Genomic DNA, 16,360 nt, shown 5'->3' with positions numbered 1-16,360 from the left:
TTGTGCTACCTGGGTTTGATAACTGGCCCTGGCTTCTGGCTCCAGCTTCCTGCTAACACAGACTCAGGAAGGCAGTGGTAATGGCTTAAGTAATTCGGTCCTGCCACCCAGATGGGAGATCTGGACTGGTTCCTGGCTTCAGCTAGGCTAGGGGCTGTTGTGCGCACGTGGGGAGTGAATTGGCAGATGAGAACTCTGTCTCTCAAATACGTAAGTAACAAATTTTAAATAAAAAAAATAATAAATAAATTAATTTATCCTCCAGACTGGATAACTTTGAGAGTAAAAGGAAGTGGACAACAGTGTAAACCAGCACTGCCTCAGGCCAACTGGGACATACAGATCCAACTTTTAGTCCAGCAAACCCACCTTCAGGAATCACCACCCAGATTTGTACAACATGCAATATAACATATACAAGGTTGGTCACTGTAGCAGAGGTTGCTGTAACAAAATGTGTGGAATAACTTAGTTATTCCTGTTGAAACAGAATAGTTTAATTAATCACATTAATTAATTAATGTAATTAATTATATAATTACATTATATGATTAATTAAATACATGTATATAGAATATGTCTTTTTAAAAATATTTATTTTTTTGAAGGGGAGAGTGAAACATACACAGATGAAGAAAGGGAGAGGGAGAGACACAGAGGGAGAGAGAAATCTTCCCCTGCTCCTCCACTTCCCAAATGGCTGCAATAGGAGGGGTTGGGCCAGGCCAAAGGCAGGAACCAGGAACTCCATCCAGGTCTCCCACAATTGTTGAAGGGGCCCAAGTACTTGGGGCATTTTCTGCTGCCATCCTAGGCACATAAGCAGGGAGTAGCCAGGACTCTGAACTGGCACTCCAATATGGATGCTGGCACTGCAGGTGGCAGCTTAGCTACCCTGGTACCCAGAATGTTTCTTGAGAGAATAAGAAACTTCAACCATCACTTGGGGTAAAGGGACTGGGAAGGTTGAAGGACTTTTACTTTACTATTGTTTGAATTTTTTCTTGATTTAGTATATTACTTTTTGATAAAAAACAAATTTTTATAAAGATCTGGAAAACCCACTGTAATTCATAAATATATTCTCCCACTTAAACATTTAAGTATTTAAGAGTCTAAGAGACTACCCTTTTTTCTCCTACCCAGTCATATTCCTCTCCCACCCCAGAGGTAGACATTGGTAAATTTGGTGTGTATCCTTCCAGATCAAATACACTGTACAAATAGGATTATCTAATCATGTTGTTCTGTGATTCACATTTTAAATAGTTTATACCTGCACATGAAAGCATTTCTATAGAAATAAAATATGATCATATTATTCATGCCGTGTTTTGTGGGTTTTGGTTTTTATGTTGTTGTTGTTGTTGTTGTTGTTGTTGTTTTTGAAAGGCAGAGAGGAAGAGAGAACAGGATAGACAGCAGAGGCTGAACCAGGCCAAAGACAGGAGCCAGGAATCCCATATAGGTCTCCCATATAGGAGGGACTCAAGTAGCTGAGCGATAATACTCTGCCTTTCAGGAAATACAGTAGCAGGAAGCCGGACTGGAAGAAAAACCAGGACTTAAACCAGGCATTCTGATATGGCATGCGAGCACAAGCAGTGTCTTTTTATTTTAAGGTTTATTTAGGTGCTGGCACTGGGGTGTAGTGGTAAAGCCACCGCCTGTTGTGCCAGCATCTCATATGGGGACCAGTTTGAGTCCCAGGTGCTTCACTTCCAATCCAGCTCCCTGCTAATGTGCCTGGGCAAGTAGCAGAACATGGCACAAGTGCTTGGGCCACTGCACCCACATGGAAGACCTGGAAGAGGCTCCTGGCTCCTGGCTTTGGATAGGTCCAGCTCTGACCATTATGGCCATTTGGGGAGTGAACCAGTGTATACAAGATCTCTGTCTGCCTCTCTCTCTGTAACTCTACCTTCCAAACAAAGAAAAAAGTAAAGGATATTAAAAGAAGAGAGATTTATTTAAGTTACTTGAAAGGCAGAGTGACAAAGCAGGGGGAGAGAGAGAGATATATATATATCTTCTACCTGCTGATTCACTCAAATGGCTGCGATGACTGGGGCTGCTAAAACCAGGTGTGGGCCAGGTGAAAGCCAGGAGCCAGGAACTCCCTCCTCGTCTCCCACATGGGTGGAAGGGACCCAAGTACATGAGCCATCTCCTGCAGCCTTCCTTGGCAAATCAGCAGAAAGCTAGATCAGAAGTAGAGCAGCCAGGACTCAAACAAGCTCTCTGACATAGCATATTGGCATCGCAAGTGATGGCTTAACACACTATGCCACAATGCCAGTTCCATATTCATTTCTTTAATTATTGATTTATTTAATTTCATTTTATTTGAAAGGCAGTGTCAGCAAGAAAAAGATAAAGATCTTCTGTACAACATCTTATAACTAACATTTTCATATTGAAATAATTTTTGATATACTAGGTTAAATAAAGCATATTATTAAAATTCATTTGGCCTATTTCATTTTACTATTATAACATAGCTTAAAAAATTTAATAGCTACATGGCTGGTGCTGTGGCGCAGCAAGTTGCATGGCCTGTGGTGCTGGCTTCCCACATAGGCACTGGTTCAAGTCCCAGCTGCTCCACTTTTGATTCAGCTCCTTACTAATGCTCCTGGGAGAGCAGTGAAGGATGGTCTCAGAGCTTAGGCCCCTGCACCCACATGGGAGACCCTGAGGAAGCTCCTAGCTCTTGGATTCGGCCCAGTCCAGTTCTTGTTTTGGCCATTTAGGGAGTGAACCAGCAGATGGAAGACCTCTTTCTCTGTCCCTCTCTCTCTGTAACTCTGCCTTTCAAATAAATAAACCTTTTTCAAAAAAATGTACTATTCCCCCACTACCAATACTGTATATTCCCAAAGGTATGTGTGTGTGTGTGTGTAAGTCAACTGGGAACAGGAGAAAAATGTTTTTTCAACCATTTGATATATATATATTTATGTGGCTTTTTATTACTTTCTTCTCCAGGAAGCCAGAGAACTCCTTGAAGATAGAAGAGTATCTGTTTTGCACATAATTATGTCACTATTACCTGGTATGTAATCAGCAAAAAAAAAAAGTTATAATAATAATAATATTTGCCAGGCAGAACTGGCCCTTTTCGGAAGGTTTTGACAGAAACCTTCTTTCCTTAACCTTGAGGTTAATGAAAATACCATGCGAGCCAGAGTTTAGGGATAAAACACTGCAATCGCCAATCATTTGCATAAAGTTCTATAATTCTCAAAACCAATTTATACAGACAATCTGACCTGTTTTTCAGCCCTTACAGGGGCAGACAGCAGATGTTACTCTTTCAGGGTGACAAAACTGAGTCTCTCACAGGTTAACTGATTTGAGCCAAAGTAAGAAGACTAAGGAGTAAAATAGGGACTCCAAGTTCCAGATGCAGAGTTCCTCCTACTGAGCAGTGAGTGTCTGGGTGCGAATCAGGACAAACCCATGAACACCTTATCTGAGTAAGACTGTGACAGGTGTAGGCAAGGCGCAGAGGCAGAATGAGGGGTTAGAAACAGACAACTTCCAAAACCCCTCTCAATTTTAAAACTGTAAACACTCAGAAACCTCCACTGCTATTTCTTTTGTCACACTTTGGAAGCATAGTTAAAGGTGTCCACTGTTATTTAACCATATATCTGTTTCCAGACCCGATAAGCATACTGTGAGGAACCTGGTTGTATTTCCACTTTCCCTTATTTACTTAGGCCTTAGGTCAGCCTATTTGCAACCACAAAGGGCAGCACTGTTTGCCACAGCAACCACCTTTAGTACAGGCCAGGGAGGGGAAAGTCAAACAGCAGTGACAGGGTTAGGCTGCTGTTCCTGACAGCCCGAAGAAAAAAAATCAGCAGAGGAAATACACTTAGAAGTCATAACTGTTTTCCACAATAAAAGAGAAATGGTAATTGGCCATTGAAAAGAAGACAAAATAGCAGCCTCATTAAAAAAAAAAAAAAAGTTATCTCAACATTAGAGGCCATGAGTTAATTTTGCAACTTGCTCACTTATTTGAGCAAACTAATTGCTTAGAGAGAATTGGCGATAATAGTTTGTGTATGTTGCTCTCTTAGAAGGTGAAGAGGCTAAGGTTTACATATTCTGCCACAAACCCTATTAGCAAACATCCTATCACTCATGAATTCATTCTCGCAGCAAACACTGACCACTGGCTGTGCTGGACATAGTGCTGAGCGGTTTACCTTGATCCAAGTTATCATCTATTTCTTGAAATCTCACTCTTCGCTTGGATGACTTCTGCATCTGGGCAGAAGGATCCCCTACAGAATCATTCCTCTTCTTTAATATAGAGACCAGGCCTTCAGCGGGGACAACCTGGAAGAGAGCACAAGAACGATGTGTTATGGTAAAGTGGGACACACCACTATTTCATGTATCACTGTAAAAAGGCTAAGTCAACAGGTATTTGAAGTTTTATTACAGGCATATTCTACTCCTACAGAATGAAAATCATACTCAACAAAATCTGACAGAAGAAAACTTTCACTTCTATGCAGAGGACTGAAAACACACAGGTATAAATTCCTGACTTCTTAACCCCGGAACTAACTTCGGGGCTAGATAGCCTGAATGGTGTGCAGTAGACTGGGAATCAAGAAACTTCCTTTAACCACCTTCCCTTTTTTTTTTTTTTTTTTTTTTTTTTTTTTTTTGACAGGCAGAGTGGACAGTGAGAGAGAGAGAGAGACAGAGAGAAAGGTCTTCCTTTTGCCGTTGGTTCACCCTCCAATGGCCGCCGCGGCTGGCGCTGCGACCTGCGCATCGCGCTGATCCGATGGCAGGAGCCAGGTGCTTCTCCTGGTCTCCCATGGGGTGCAGGGCCCAAGGACTTGGGCCATCCTCCACTGCACTCCCTGGCCACGCAGAGAGCTGGCCTGGAAGAGGAGCAACCGGGACAGGATCGGTGCCCCGACCGGGACTAGAACCCGGTGTGCCGGCGCCGCAAGGCGGAGGATTAGCCTAGTGAGCCGCGGCGCCGGCCTAACCACCTTCCTTTGTAGCTTAACTTCCCTGTTATTTATTAATCAGTGCCATGGGGTCTTGCTTTATAATGAAGGTTTATAATCCACCACTGTTGCTTTTTTTTTTTTTTCATTCATCAGCAATTTTACAGAAATGAACATATGTTCTACTGCTCAAAATATTTCCTGACTTCCCTTTCAGAATTTCTCTCAAAGCCAGGTCATGAGGGACACCTTGCTTTGTAATATGCAGAGGTTGGCAAACTATGGCCAGCAGGTTGATGCTCATTTTTGTAAATAAATTTTAACTGAACACAGCAGGGCCCATTCCTCTACATATTATGTATGGCAGCTTTGGGGTTATAATGGCAGAACTCAGTAAACAAACCATAAAGCTTAAAATATTGGCAATTGGACCCTTCACAGAAAAGGTTTGTTGTGTTGCACCTCTTTAGCCCCCCACTGCTACCTCTTTCTATGTTGTCTTCTAGTTTTCACTTGGGCCATATTCTTTTTGTCTATGCCCTACTCCTTATTTACCAAAAAATAAAAATAAAAAATAAAAACCAAAAAAACCCAAAGCCCTTGCCATTTAGGCTCCAAGGTGCAGAGAGAAGAGGAGAGGATCAGTTAGAAGAGCTTAGCTGGCAAGCAGGAGGCGTAGTCACAGAAATCAACTTGTAAGTTGCTACTTGCTACAGGCTGCAGGTGATGACACAGGTGGGCATTGTGGGCCTAACACTGTGGATGTCAGTGACTTGCTGGCATCAGATCACTGTAAACTGGGGACTGCCTGTAATTTCATTTACCTGATCAATAGCAGAAAATGTTTTTTTAAGTTTGCAATTTGATTTTTTAAAAGATTTTTATTTATTGTATTTACAGAGGAGAGAGAGAGAGAGACAAAGAGATCCACTGATCTTCCATTTACTGGTTCACTCCCTAAATGGCCACAGTGGCTGGATCTGGGCCAGACCAAAGCTAGGAACCAGGAGCTTCTTCTGGGTTTCCCACATGGATGCAGGGGACCAATCACTTGGACCATTTTCCGCTGCTTTGCCAGGCCCATGAGCAGGGAGCTGGATAGGAAATGGAGCAGTTGGGAATCAAACCGGAACCATATGGGATGCTGGCGTCACAGGCGGCAGCTTAACCCACTATGCCACAGCGCTGGCCCCAGAAAATCTTTCATGTGATTTCTAGTTCCAGCCAGAAATCTGATAATGTGTTATGCATAAATATGAGAGAGATGCTATTAGTTCTTTTTATGACTCTGGGCTTTTAGGGCCAAATAGCCAAAGACAATCTTGTACTGGGCTTTTGTGAACATGAGTCTATAGAAACCATTATCTCAAAAAAAATCAATAAGACAGTAATTTATTCTTTTTATAGGAAATATTATATATATATCGATTGTCCTTGTTCTGAGAGAACAAAAGTACTTTAGTCAAAATGGTAAGTAGAAATGGGCAGAGGAATAATCTCTCCAATTTTTCTTGAGAGGGCAACAGCATCTGAAGAGCAAGAGATGGAAAAGGGATGCTAATTTTAGTGAATACATTACTACTAAAGACATGTCATTGACAGCCTTTTTGGGCTCCAAAATCCCTTCACTATTTTCTCCACACAAAAAAATCATATATTTACCAGCACTGAATCCATCCACCAGGGGATTTCCAATAGGTTGTTTTCACCTAGAAAAACAATCCTATGGAGAACAGTTCCAAGTTGGAGCCTCAGACTGGCATTACAGTTCATTGTGTATCTTGGTGATATGAACTCTGAAGCAGATACAAACCATAAATAAAAAGACTTTGCAAATATGAATAAATGGATATTGGCAGGCTGAGAGACGCTCCTGAAGTCATAAGGAAAGGCACAGAGTGTTCCACTCAGACTCAGAGCTGGTCTTCGTGCAGCAGTCCCAGTGTCTGCTCAGCTTAATCCAGAGCGGTTGATTCTGGAAGTCACGCTGTTTAGGGATACAAGCCTTATCAAGTGGCTCCACCTTAGTCACTGTGAGTGGTAATGAACTTTGGCAACATTTTCAAAAAGAGAAGGAGCAGAGTATGAGAAACTGCATTGAGTGAGATGGGCCAACCCTCCTCCTCTGAGCCTTGATTCCTGTCTGTACACACCCTTCTTCATCACTGAAAACCTTTTGTTTTACCTGGGCTTGTCCCAGGTCTGAAGAGAAGGAGTGTGCACTTTTCCTTTCAGTCTTGTTCAGGGATCTTCTCTAGTTTTTTCTGTTGTAACTGCCTTCTGGTCCTATGGCCTACAGATCAAGGAAGGGTGTGACCAAGCCTAGACATAGGAGATGCAGGCCAAGGTGGAAATTCTGAGAAGACAGGCGGGTTGGTTGATAGAATCTGTTCTTTCTGATTTTTAAAAGAGTTTGGGGCAGAGGTCTTGAATCTCCTCCTAACAGAATTCTCGCTTATCATTACAGGACAGTCAAACACAACGATCTTAAGAAGTGACTTTGAGGGGCCAGCACTGTGGCGTAGCAGGTAAAGCTGCCGCCCGCCCTACCAGCATCTCATATGGGTACTGGTTAGTGTCCCAGCTGTTCCACTTCTGATTCAGCTCCCTGCTAAAGGCCTGGGAAAGCAGCAGAGGATGGCCCAAGTGCTTGGGCCCCTGTATCCATGTGGGAGAACTGGAAGAAGCTCATGACTTCTGGCTTCAGCCTGGCCCAGCCCCGGCCACTGAGGCTATTTGAGGAGTAAACCAGCAGATGGAAGATCTCCCTTTCTTTCTCTCTGTAACTCCGCCTTTCAAATAAATAAATAAAATTAAAAAAAAAAAAAAAAAGAGGAAGAAGCAACTTTGAGTTTGCCTTCATTTCATAGTTGAAGGACAACTAAGCCAAAACAAGGTCTTGGTCTTGGTTCGTGGTCTCACTCAAAGACTGCCAAGCATTTCTAGGTGACTGGGGCAGTTTATTTACGGCACATGGTAATGCACCCCCTCCAAACTATTGGAAAAAACACCTTCATGCTTTCTGTAAAATCGTAATGTCAGTTTTAACAGGTGAAGTACTTTTAAAATACCCAAAGTACAGCTACAAAATGTAAATTTAGTTTCCCATTTCAATTACCAAATTCCTTCCCTACCTAAACAAAACACAGCAAACCCTCCCACTGAGAACAAAAAGAATGTTTGAAAACTATAATTAATGTAATTGCTACTGGTGCTTCTCTATGAATAAATGTAGAATTAAAAAAAAAAATCTGTCCTAGTCCTCTATATTTGCACATAAATAAGTCTTTCCACATTCCCCCCCAACATCAATGACCATTTTAAACAGTATTTTCAGAATGATACGGTAATAAAAACAAAATTATTTTGCAGCTCTATAGGAATTGCAAATCCTAATGTGAACACAAAAACACTCAGAACTGCCTCCTTAAAAAGTAAAAGGAGGGCCCGCACTGTGGTCAGCGGGTTAACGCCCTGGCCTGAAGCACCAGCATCCCATATGGGCGCAGGTTCTAGTCCCAGCTGCTCTACTTCTGATCCAGCTCTTTGCTATGGCCTGGGAAGGCAGTAGAAGATGGCCCAAGTCCTTGGGCCCCTGCACCTGTGTGGGAGACCCAGAAGAAGCTCCTGGCTCCTGGTTTCGGGTCAGCGTAGCTACAACCATTGTGGCCAAATTGGGGAGTGAACCATTGGATGGAAGATTTCTCTCTGCCTCTCCTTTCTCTGTGTAACTCTGACTTTCAAATAAAATAAAATAAATCTTTAAAAAAAAAAACAGTAAAAGGAGAAAGTAGATACCAAATAATTTTCTGTCAGTGATACAGGCTTTCATCAATCCACAATCTCAAGGCTGGATACATCTGAATGAGAACACAAACTTGGTTTCCAACTACCTAAGAATTAACATTCATAAATCACATTAGTATATAATAAATACCTTAAACACCACCAATGTCATTGTGAAAGCATATGTCAAACTTGTCACTACTATTCCTCATGGAGTAAACAAGTGACGTTCCCTGCCTGCTCACTGAGGTTTGGGTTCCATAATAAGAACTGTAATTTAGCGACCAGGTATACTTTATGTAAAGGCATTTACACGATATGTCACATTTCATCTTCACAATTCTCTTTTACAGGCATTCTGAGCATAATTTTACAGAGGAAAAAGCCAAGTACAGAGAGCTCAAGTGACTTATTTTAGCCTGCAGAGCCAGGAACTGGCAGAGTTTGAATACAAACTCCAGATTAATTCTCTTATCATTACTCTGATGTGAAATGACCTTATTTCCTATGACTATTAAGTTTTGCTTTGTGTCATAGACTATACATTACAATTAAAAGTTTGATGAACAGAACTTTCAAATAAGGCTAACTTTTTTAACTTTTATCTTTCCAAAGTAGTTTAAACCTCTAGCAGAAATCCTTAACATACACAAGAGACAGACTGATGACTAAATGTGTCAAACTAGAAGCTTGGGGGAAGAAGTGGTTAGGCCAAAAAATTTTGTAGAAGGAGACTAATGGGTATGACTGTAACAAACTGAAAGAACAAGTCATAACTAGACCAAAGCCACCAGCTTTGTGACGGAAAATCATCTTCTAGAAAGAACACGGTAGTTATCCAGATCCTTCACTATTGACTCTTAGAACACTGCAAGGTGGAGAGTGCAAAATAGGAAAAAGCAAATTATGATGAAGTACATTGATGTGGAATTTTTAAAATACTAATTTAAAAGGAAAACTTACTTTAAAAGTTTATTTGAAAGGCAGAGTAAGTGGCAGAGAGAGAGAGAGAGAATGAATATTCCACTTGATGGCTTATTCTTCAAATGCCTGCAACAACCTGGGTTAGGGCTAGGCAAGGCTGAAGCCAGAAACTGTAACTGGGTCTCCCAAATGGAAGGGAGAGGCCCACAACTTGGCTATCACCTGCCGCCTACCGGTATGCATTAGCAGGAAGCTTGACCAGAAGTGAGCTGGGACTTGACCCCAGGCACTCTGATATGGGAAGTGGGCACTGCAAACAGTAGCTTCACCTGCTATGTGACAATGCCTGCCACAAAAAAAAGGTTTTAAAAAACATAAAATAGAGGCCGCGGCGACTCACTTGGCTAATCTTCCACCTGTGGCACCGGCACCCTGGGTTCTAGTCCCGGTTGGGGCACCGGTTCTGTCCTGGTTGCTCCTCTTCCAGTCTAGCTCTCTGCTGTGGCCCACGAAGGCAGTGGAGGATGGCCCAAGTGCTTGGGCCCTGCACCCACATGGGAGACCAGGAGAAAGCACCTGGCTCCTGGCTTCGGATCGGTGCAGCGCGCTGGCCATAGCAGCCATTTTGGGGGTGAACCAATGGAAAAAGAAGACCTTTCTCTCTGTCTCTCTCTTTCTAACTCTGCCTGTCAAAAAAAAAAAAAAAAAAAAAAAAAAAGAAGTTTTATAATGTAATCTGTTTTGCTAGCTTAAAGGGATGATTTAATAAGTACTAAATAGCCCCCACAAATTGTTTAAAGAGCTGTCATGTCAGTTACTTTAGATTTTCTCATCCTGCTGGAATTACTTCATGGCCTGTAGCAATAATTTACATGATATCAGTCATTTTTATGTGACCTCGCTATTATGTATCTGTCTCTCTTGAAAGTAAGCTTCATGGGGCCAGCGCTGTTGAGTAGTAGGTAAAGCCACTGCCTGCAACACTGGTATCCCAAATGGGATTCAGTTCCAGTCTCCACTTCTGATCCACTTCCAATTCAGCTCCCCAACACGCTAGGGAAAGCAGTGGAGGGCTGTCTGGGCCCCTGCACCCACATGGAAGACCTGGAAGAAGCTCCTGGCTCCTGGCTTCAGACTGGTCCAGCTCTGGCCATTGTGGCCATTTGGGCAGTGAAGCAGCAGATGGAAGATTCTGTCTTTCCCTCTCTCTCTGAAACCCTGCCTTTCAAATAAGTAAAATTTAAAAAAAAGAAAGAAAATAACAAAAAGAAAGTAAGCTTCATGAGAGCAGGGACTTGGTCTAGATTCAAGGCTGACTCCTCAGTTTTCTTTTCTTTTTGAAGTTATTATTTATTTAGTTTCATTTTATTTCTGAAAGGCAGAGACAGGGTGGGGCAGAGAGAGATTTTCTGAAGGCAGTGATGGGAGCTCTTTCTTGTTCTCTATGTCTGTCCTTCTCTGTCTCTCAAATAATTAAATATATAAGTTTGTTTGCTTAAAAAGACAGATTAATCTTTGCAAAACATTCCCAATATTCAATTTGAGTGCTACTTGGAAAATGAAACAATCCACTCACCCCCACATGTGAACAGTCTACTATCTAGCAGCATGGGACTGGGTCATCAGGTCATTTAGAATAGCATATTTCTTCTCTCAAGTTTGGATGCTAGGCATTCCCTCTAAGTCCTAGGCTACAGGATGGAACACTTGAAGAGTTTAAAGAGGCTGACCCTACAGCTCTCTTGGCTAATCCTCTGCCTGTGGCACCGGCTCCCCGGGTTCTAGTCCTGGTTGGGGTGCCGGATTCTGTCCCGGTTGCTCCTCTTCCAGTCTGGCTCTCTGCTGGCTCTCTGCTGTGGCCCAGGAAGGCGGTGGAGGATGAGCCAAGTGCTTGGGCCCTGCACCTGCATGGGAGACCAGGAGAAAGCTCCTGGCTTCAGATAAGCGCAGTGCGCTGGCCACAGGGCGCCGGCCTTAGCGGCCATTTGGGGGGTGAACCAATAGAAAAAAAGGAAGACCTTTTTCCTCTTTCTCTCTCTCACTGTCTAACTCTGCCTGTCAAAAAAAAAAAAAAAAGTTTAAAGAGAAGAAAATATGACTCCTACAGATTCCAAAACCAAACAAATCAAAAGAACCCAGGTTCTCGGTTCTGACATTAATCATGTCAGTATAGCATGGGTATATGGGCACTGTACTGCAATATAATTTCGTATTTTGTCAGAAACTGGGATACTCAAATTCAGGGAAAGGCCAACGCATGCAGTCAGGCAGCTCTGAGATTTCAGGCCGTGTCCACAGAGCACCAGTGCCTGCATTCTTAATCATTGGTTCTGTAACATGGCACTCACACAGAAACCAGCAAATGAGGAAATAAACGAGTGAATCTTCCTAACCTGCTGTCTGATACTGTACCACTGACTACTTTTTCTTAAAAGCTGATGAAATGAGGAAAAATGTTTCTGACGCTTTTTTGAAAGAGTCGAGTCTATACTTCTGATGATAATGTGTTATGATCTTTTTTACATAAGAACAGCAGTGCTTCAGGTATTAAGCTATCATTTTGCAAAAATTATTCCTGAGTTTGAAAAAACTTCCCAGACTAAGAGAACCTTCATTTATATACGTCTCTATATTAAAAACAGCACAGGTATTTTTAGTGCTCTATGAGATTTTTGTGAAAATTAGTTCAATTTATGTAACAAATCCAATTGTTTAGCGCAGCACAACACAACAAGTGCTTGAATGGACTGGCAATGGTTATCAAAACCAAGTTCCACTGCAGCCAAAACTGAGCAATGCAGAAAGAGCAAGAGAATAAAAGCAGAGAGACAAGAAAAAAGGGAGAACGCGGCAAAGAAAGCACATCCTCAGGTGTACTACACACAGTGGTGGAAAGAGCTGTGACAGTGGGGGACAGGGAGGGGCTGTCACGGATGGGAGAACCGACAGGCAGCTGTGAGGGTAGAACAACGGGCAGCCTGGCAGGCTTACAGCCGCAGTGGTTCCTGAGGAAATGCAAAATGCTACTCTGAGACATTATTTAGTTATTAAGAAATTATGTGCTAAGGACCCTGCCTACAGAAGGAGGGAAGCAGGAAGCATGAAAAATGCTTCAAAAACAGTTCCAGTGAAAACAGCCTGGTGTGACAGCTGAGAGCCTCCAACAGGGCCACAACTTCCTATGATCCTCAGCGCGCCCTCAGCACCCCGCACAGGGGAGACTCTTATGGTTACACAGAAAGCACACAGCACAAAGCGGATTAAGAAGTTACATGTTTACACTGAAATCAGAAAATAACATTTATAACCTATTTTTAAAAAGTATGAATTTGTACTTATAAGCAAGCTTATTTTTAGTTCTGAAGCTTTCAAAACTTCTCCTGACAGAGTTAGGCACTTTATTAAAATATGTCTCAGAATAGAGAAGAAAGTAAATATTCAGAAAGTAAAAGCATTTAGCATATTTATAGGGAGGTAAACGAGTTTTGCTAATCATATGTAGCCTAATTTAGTAGACCAATAAAATTTCAGGGAAAGGGACAATACATATTAATTCCAAAGAAAAGGCAACTTCAAATAACATATAACCACTGGTAACCGTTATCTGGTAGGAAAACCGACATTGAGGTTAAGGAAGGAATATTGCATTTAGTTGTAGCACATATTAATTCAACAGTTTGCAACTCACTGTAGTAGAGATCTGGTTAAAATAAGTAACAGAATGAATACTTCCGGGCCAAGTGCTTTACTGTTAGCTCTATTTTTTTAAACTAGTTTAATTTGCTACAAAATATGCAGCATAAAATTGCCACTTTAACTATTTTTTAAGAGTACAGTTTTGTAGCATTACAAATGTTGTGCAAAAATCATCACTATCTACAAGTATTTCCAAAAATTTTCATCACCTCAGACAGAAACTCTATAGTCATTAAGCAATATTAAATTTTATTAAGAAGCAAAATCACAATTTGTGGAGAATTAGCTGTGCATGGCAAACAGGTGGTCTGGCTGAAAATAAACGAGAATAAATCATAGTCTATGGAGAACTGACTATAAATGGCAATGAAGGGAGCTAGTGATATGACAGTTATAATTATTTTAGCAACTTTTCACTGGGTTCTATTTTCAGATTTATTTTGTTGTATACTTTTGTTCTGCTATTCTTCCATTTTGTCTCTTAAATTATTTTGTTCAATGATAATGCTGAGTTAGAATATGATGGGTACAAGTGGGACTTAAAAGCTAACCTGAAAAACTAATTTAGGTAAAGAAACATTTTCAAAGAAAACAGCTTTAGGGAGGTAAAAAGTAGCTGCACAGGGCTGGTAACCAAATGATAGGGTCAGGACTGGAACTGAAGTCTTTCACTGTTCCTGTATTTCCCACTATGTCAGGCCACCTTGGTGAGGGGGCTGCAGTTTTGATTTGGTTTTTATGTTTTCTTTTGCTGAATTATTTTACGATATTATCAAACAAAGGAGAATGGCCATCTTTCTGGGACCTTGTTTCGGGTTTTGCAACTTAATAGCTTAAAGATGGATCTAGTGTTCCCTCATCTCACTCTATTTAAGATGTTATTCTGTTAGAGAATTTTAAAGATACATCAACCAGAGGAAGAAACAGGGGGCACATATTAGGTATTTTGTCTCCTAGATGTACGAGAAGAAAAATGAAATTTCCTTATTAGAATGTGACTACTCTTGATCATAATTTCTGGGAATGCCAAGTAAAAGTCATAGGATTATTAAAAATGGTTATTCATAATAGAGCTTATTGTATCTGTAGGCATGCAATATCATAACAAGTATAAACACAACAATTAAGAGTCACTTATTTCAATACATATAAATAAATGAAAATATAAAGATTACAGGTAATGTTAACTAAAATTCTTGCTCATATTTGAGACTAGGGACATCTTATAAAAATAAAGCGATATTTCATTTTACGTTTAATTGTGCTTCGTCTCTAATTTACCTCTGCAATTTGTATCCTTTTGGCAAGATCATCCAGAGAAAGACAGCTGTCATCGGAAGGCAGATTCTCCTGGAGGCTGTAGGACCCTTCCTCAGGAGAAAGGTCTGGGTTGTCTTCATATGAAAGGGAATCTTCTTCAGAGTCTTTTAAGCACCCTTCCAGAAGGCTGTTCAAATAGTCTTCGGTTTCTTTATTGACTTGGTCTTCCTCATCTCCCTTTTCCTCTGGGGCCATAAACACCTCAGGCAGCCGTGCACTTAAGTCAGATATTTCATTCTTTTCACAAAGTGCATTCCCGGAGCCCTCTGAGTCAGTCTGACCATGCAGCGATTTCCCATCACTGTCTGAGGGATCAGGTTGCTGCCGCTCATTTAATTCATTGTTCTCAAGTTGGCCTGTGGGCAACGCCTCAGAAGCATCCTGAAGTGGTAAATGGAGTTCTTTTCTCCGAGTCTGTGAATATCTGTCCTCCGAAATCAGCGCAGGACCTGGTAAAATCAGTGGCTCTGTGGCTTCCTGGCTGGGAGGTACAGCCTCAGGGTCTTCAGCAACGCCCCCTGTTGTGGCCACATCTGGGCAGTCCTCTGGCTGAGCCAGCTGCAAGCAGCTATTATCCGCACAAGCATTCTCGGCAGAGCCTGGCCCAGACCTGCTTCTGGCTGTCTCCGAGGACTGGGCGTGGAGCTCCAGCGTGGCCTCCGTGCTGAGGAGCGGCTCCTCCGTGTGGTCCTTTGCTGCAGTGACTGCCTGCTTGTCCATGGGATCACAGCAGGGACTGCTCTCCTGGGGATCCTCTTGCTGTTGGCTTTCTTGGTTGGTACTCGGTTCACTCTCTAAAGGTGAAGAAAAACAAGTTGCTTTAAAATTCAGCACAATACTTTGTATAACAGGGAAAACAAAGGACACATGAATGATATGAGCAGCATAATGATATTCTAACCCTCTCAAACGGTAATTCCATCTGTGGCACAGAACTGACCTTAAGTAGAGGAAATACCCAAAATATTTGGTAAAAACTCCTTTACACATAAAACTGTTTACACAAAAACATGTTAACACAAATTAAACAAATCAGTCTTTTACTGATACAGTATTTTTCAGCAATTTAAGAATATTTTTAGTCTATTATGTTTAAATGAATATGTCTATTGGCCTTTTACATTTCAATGAAGTTAGAAAATTATTTTCAATGTACTTAAGACATGGCATATTAAGAAAATATTTTACATGATAATCCTTAGTAATAAATTTATAACTAAAATATAAGTAATACTGATATGATCTACTAAGGCTAAAGGAAAAAGAGTCTATTCTATTTATATTTATGATTTGAGTCCATAATAATTGTGTTTATAAATAACTGTATCTTCTTAAAAAAAGGCAGCAAAGGGTAGAGATATATATTTTGGCAAGAGGTAGAAGCAGGTTTGAATTCTGACATCTCTTTCAATTTCTTCCTTAAAATCAACTTAAAATATTTCTTCTTTAACTTTAAAACTAAACTGCTTAAAACCTTTGTATGAATAATGAATGAGAATTACACAGATAGGTAGATAACAGAGAAGCTTTCTCACCCTCAGTTTATCAGTGCTTTAGTATTCTAATGATCTTAGAAGCTTTAACTTTTTGTATAGTCATATACTGTTCAATTTACACAGATTATAAACAAAGGTGAAGATAAAATATTA

General features: G+C 41.1%; 1 protein-coding gene across 4 annotated transcripts in view; it reads right to left on the bottom strand.

The window, feature by feature from the left end:
* CNST (consortin, connexin sorting protein) overlaps positions 1-16,360 on the bottom strand; it is a 93,823-nt gene that overhangs the window by 8,101 nt on the left and 69,362 nt on the right. For 3 of the 4 annotated variants that reach the window (XM_062210780.1, XM_062210781.1, XM_062210783.1), the window contains 2 exons: positions 14,673-15,505; positions 4,221-4,353 (listed from right to left, as the gene is read on the bottom strand). In XM_062210780.1, the coding sequence (XP_062066764.1) occupies positions 4,221-4,353; positions 14,673-15,505 (966 nt within the window). Of the gene's footprint in view, positions 1-4,220; positions 4,354-14,663; positions 15,506-16,360 lie in introns of those variants that run through there. The other variant, XM_062210782.1, reaches the window with a different exon arrangement.

This window comes from Lepus europaeus, chromosome 14 (assembly GCF_033115175.1).
Source record: "Lepus europaeus isolate LE1 chromosome 14, mLepTim1.pri, whole genome shotgun sequence".
In the NCBI taxonomy this organism is placed as follows: domain Eukaryota; kingdom Metazoa; phylum Chordata; class Mammalia; order Lagomorpha; family Leporidae; genus Lepus; species Lepus europaeus.
Note: the sequence above shows the minus strand (reverse complement) of the source record. Positions and strands in the feature narration are given on the sequence as shown.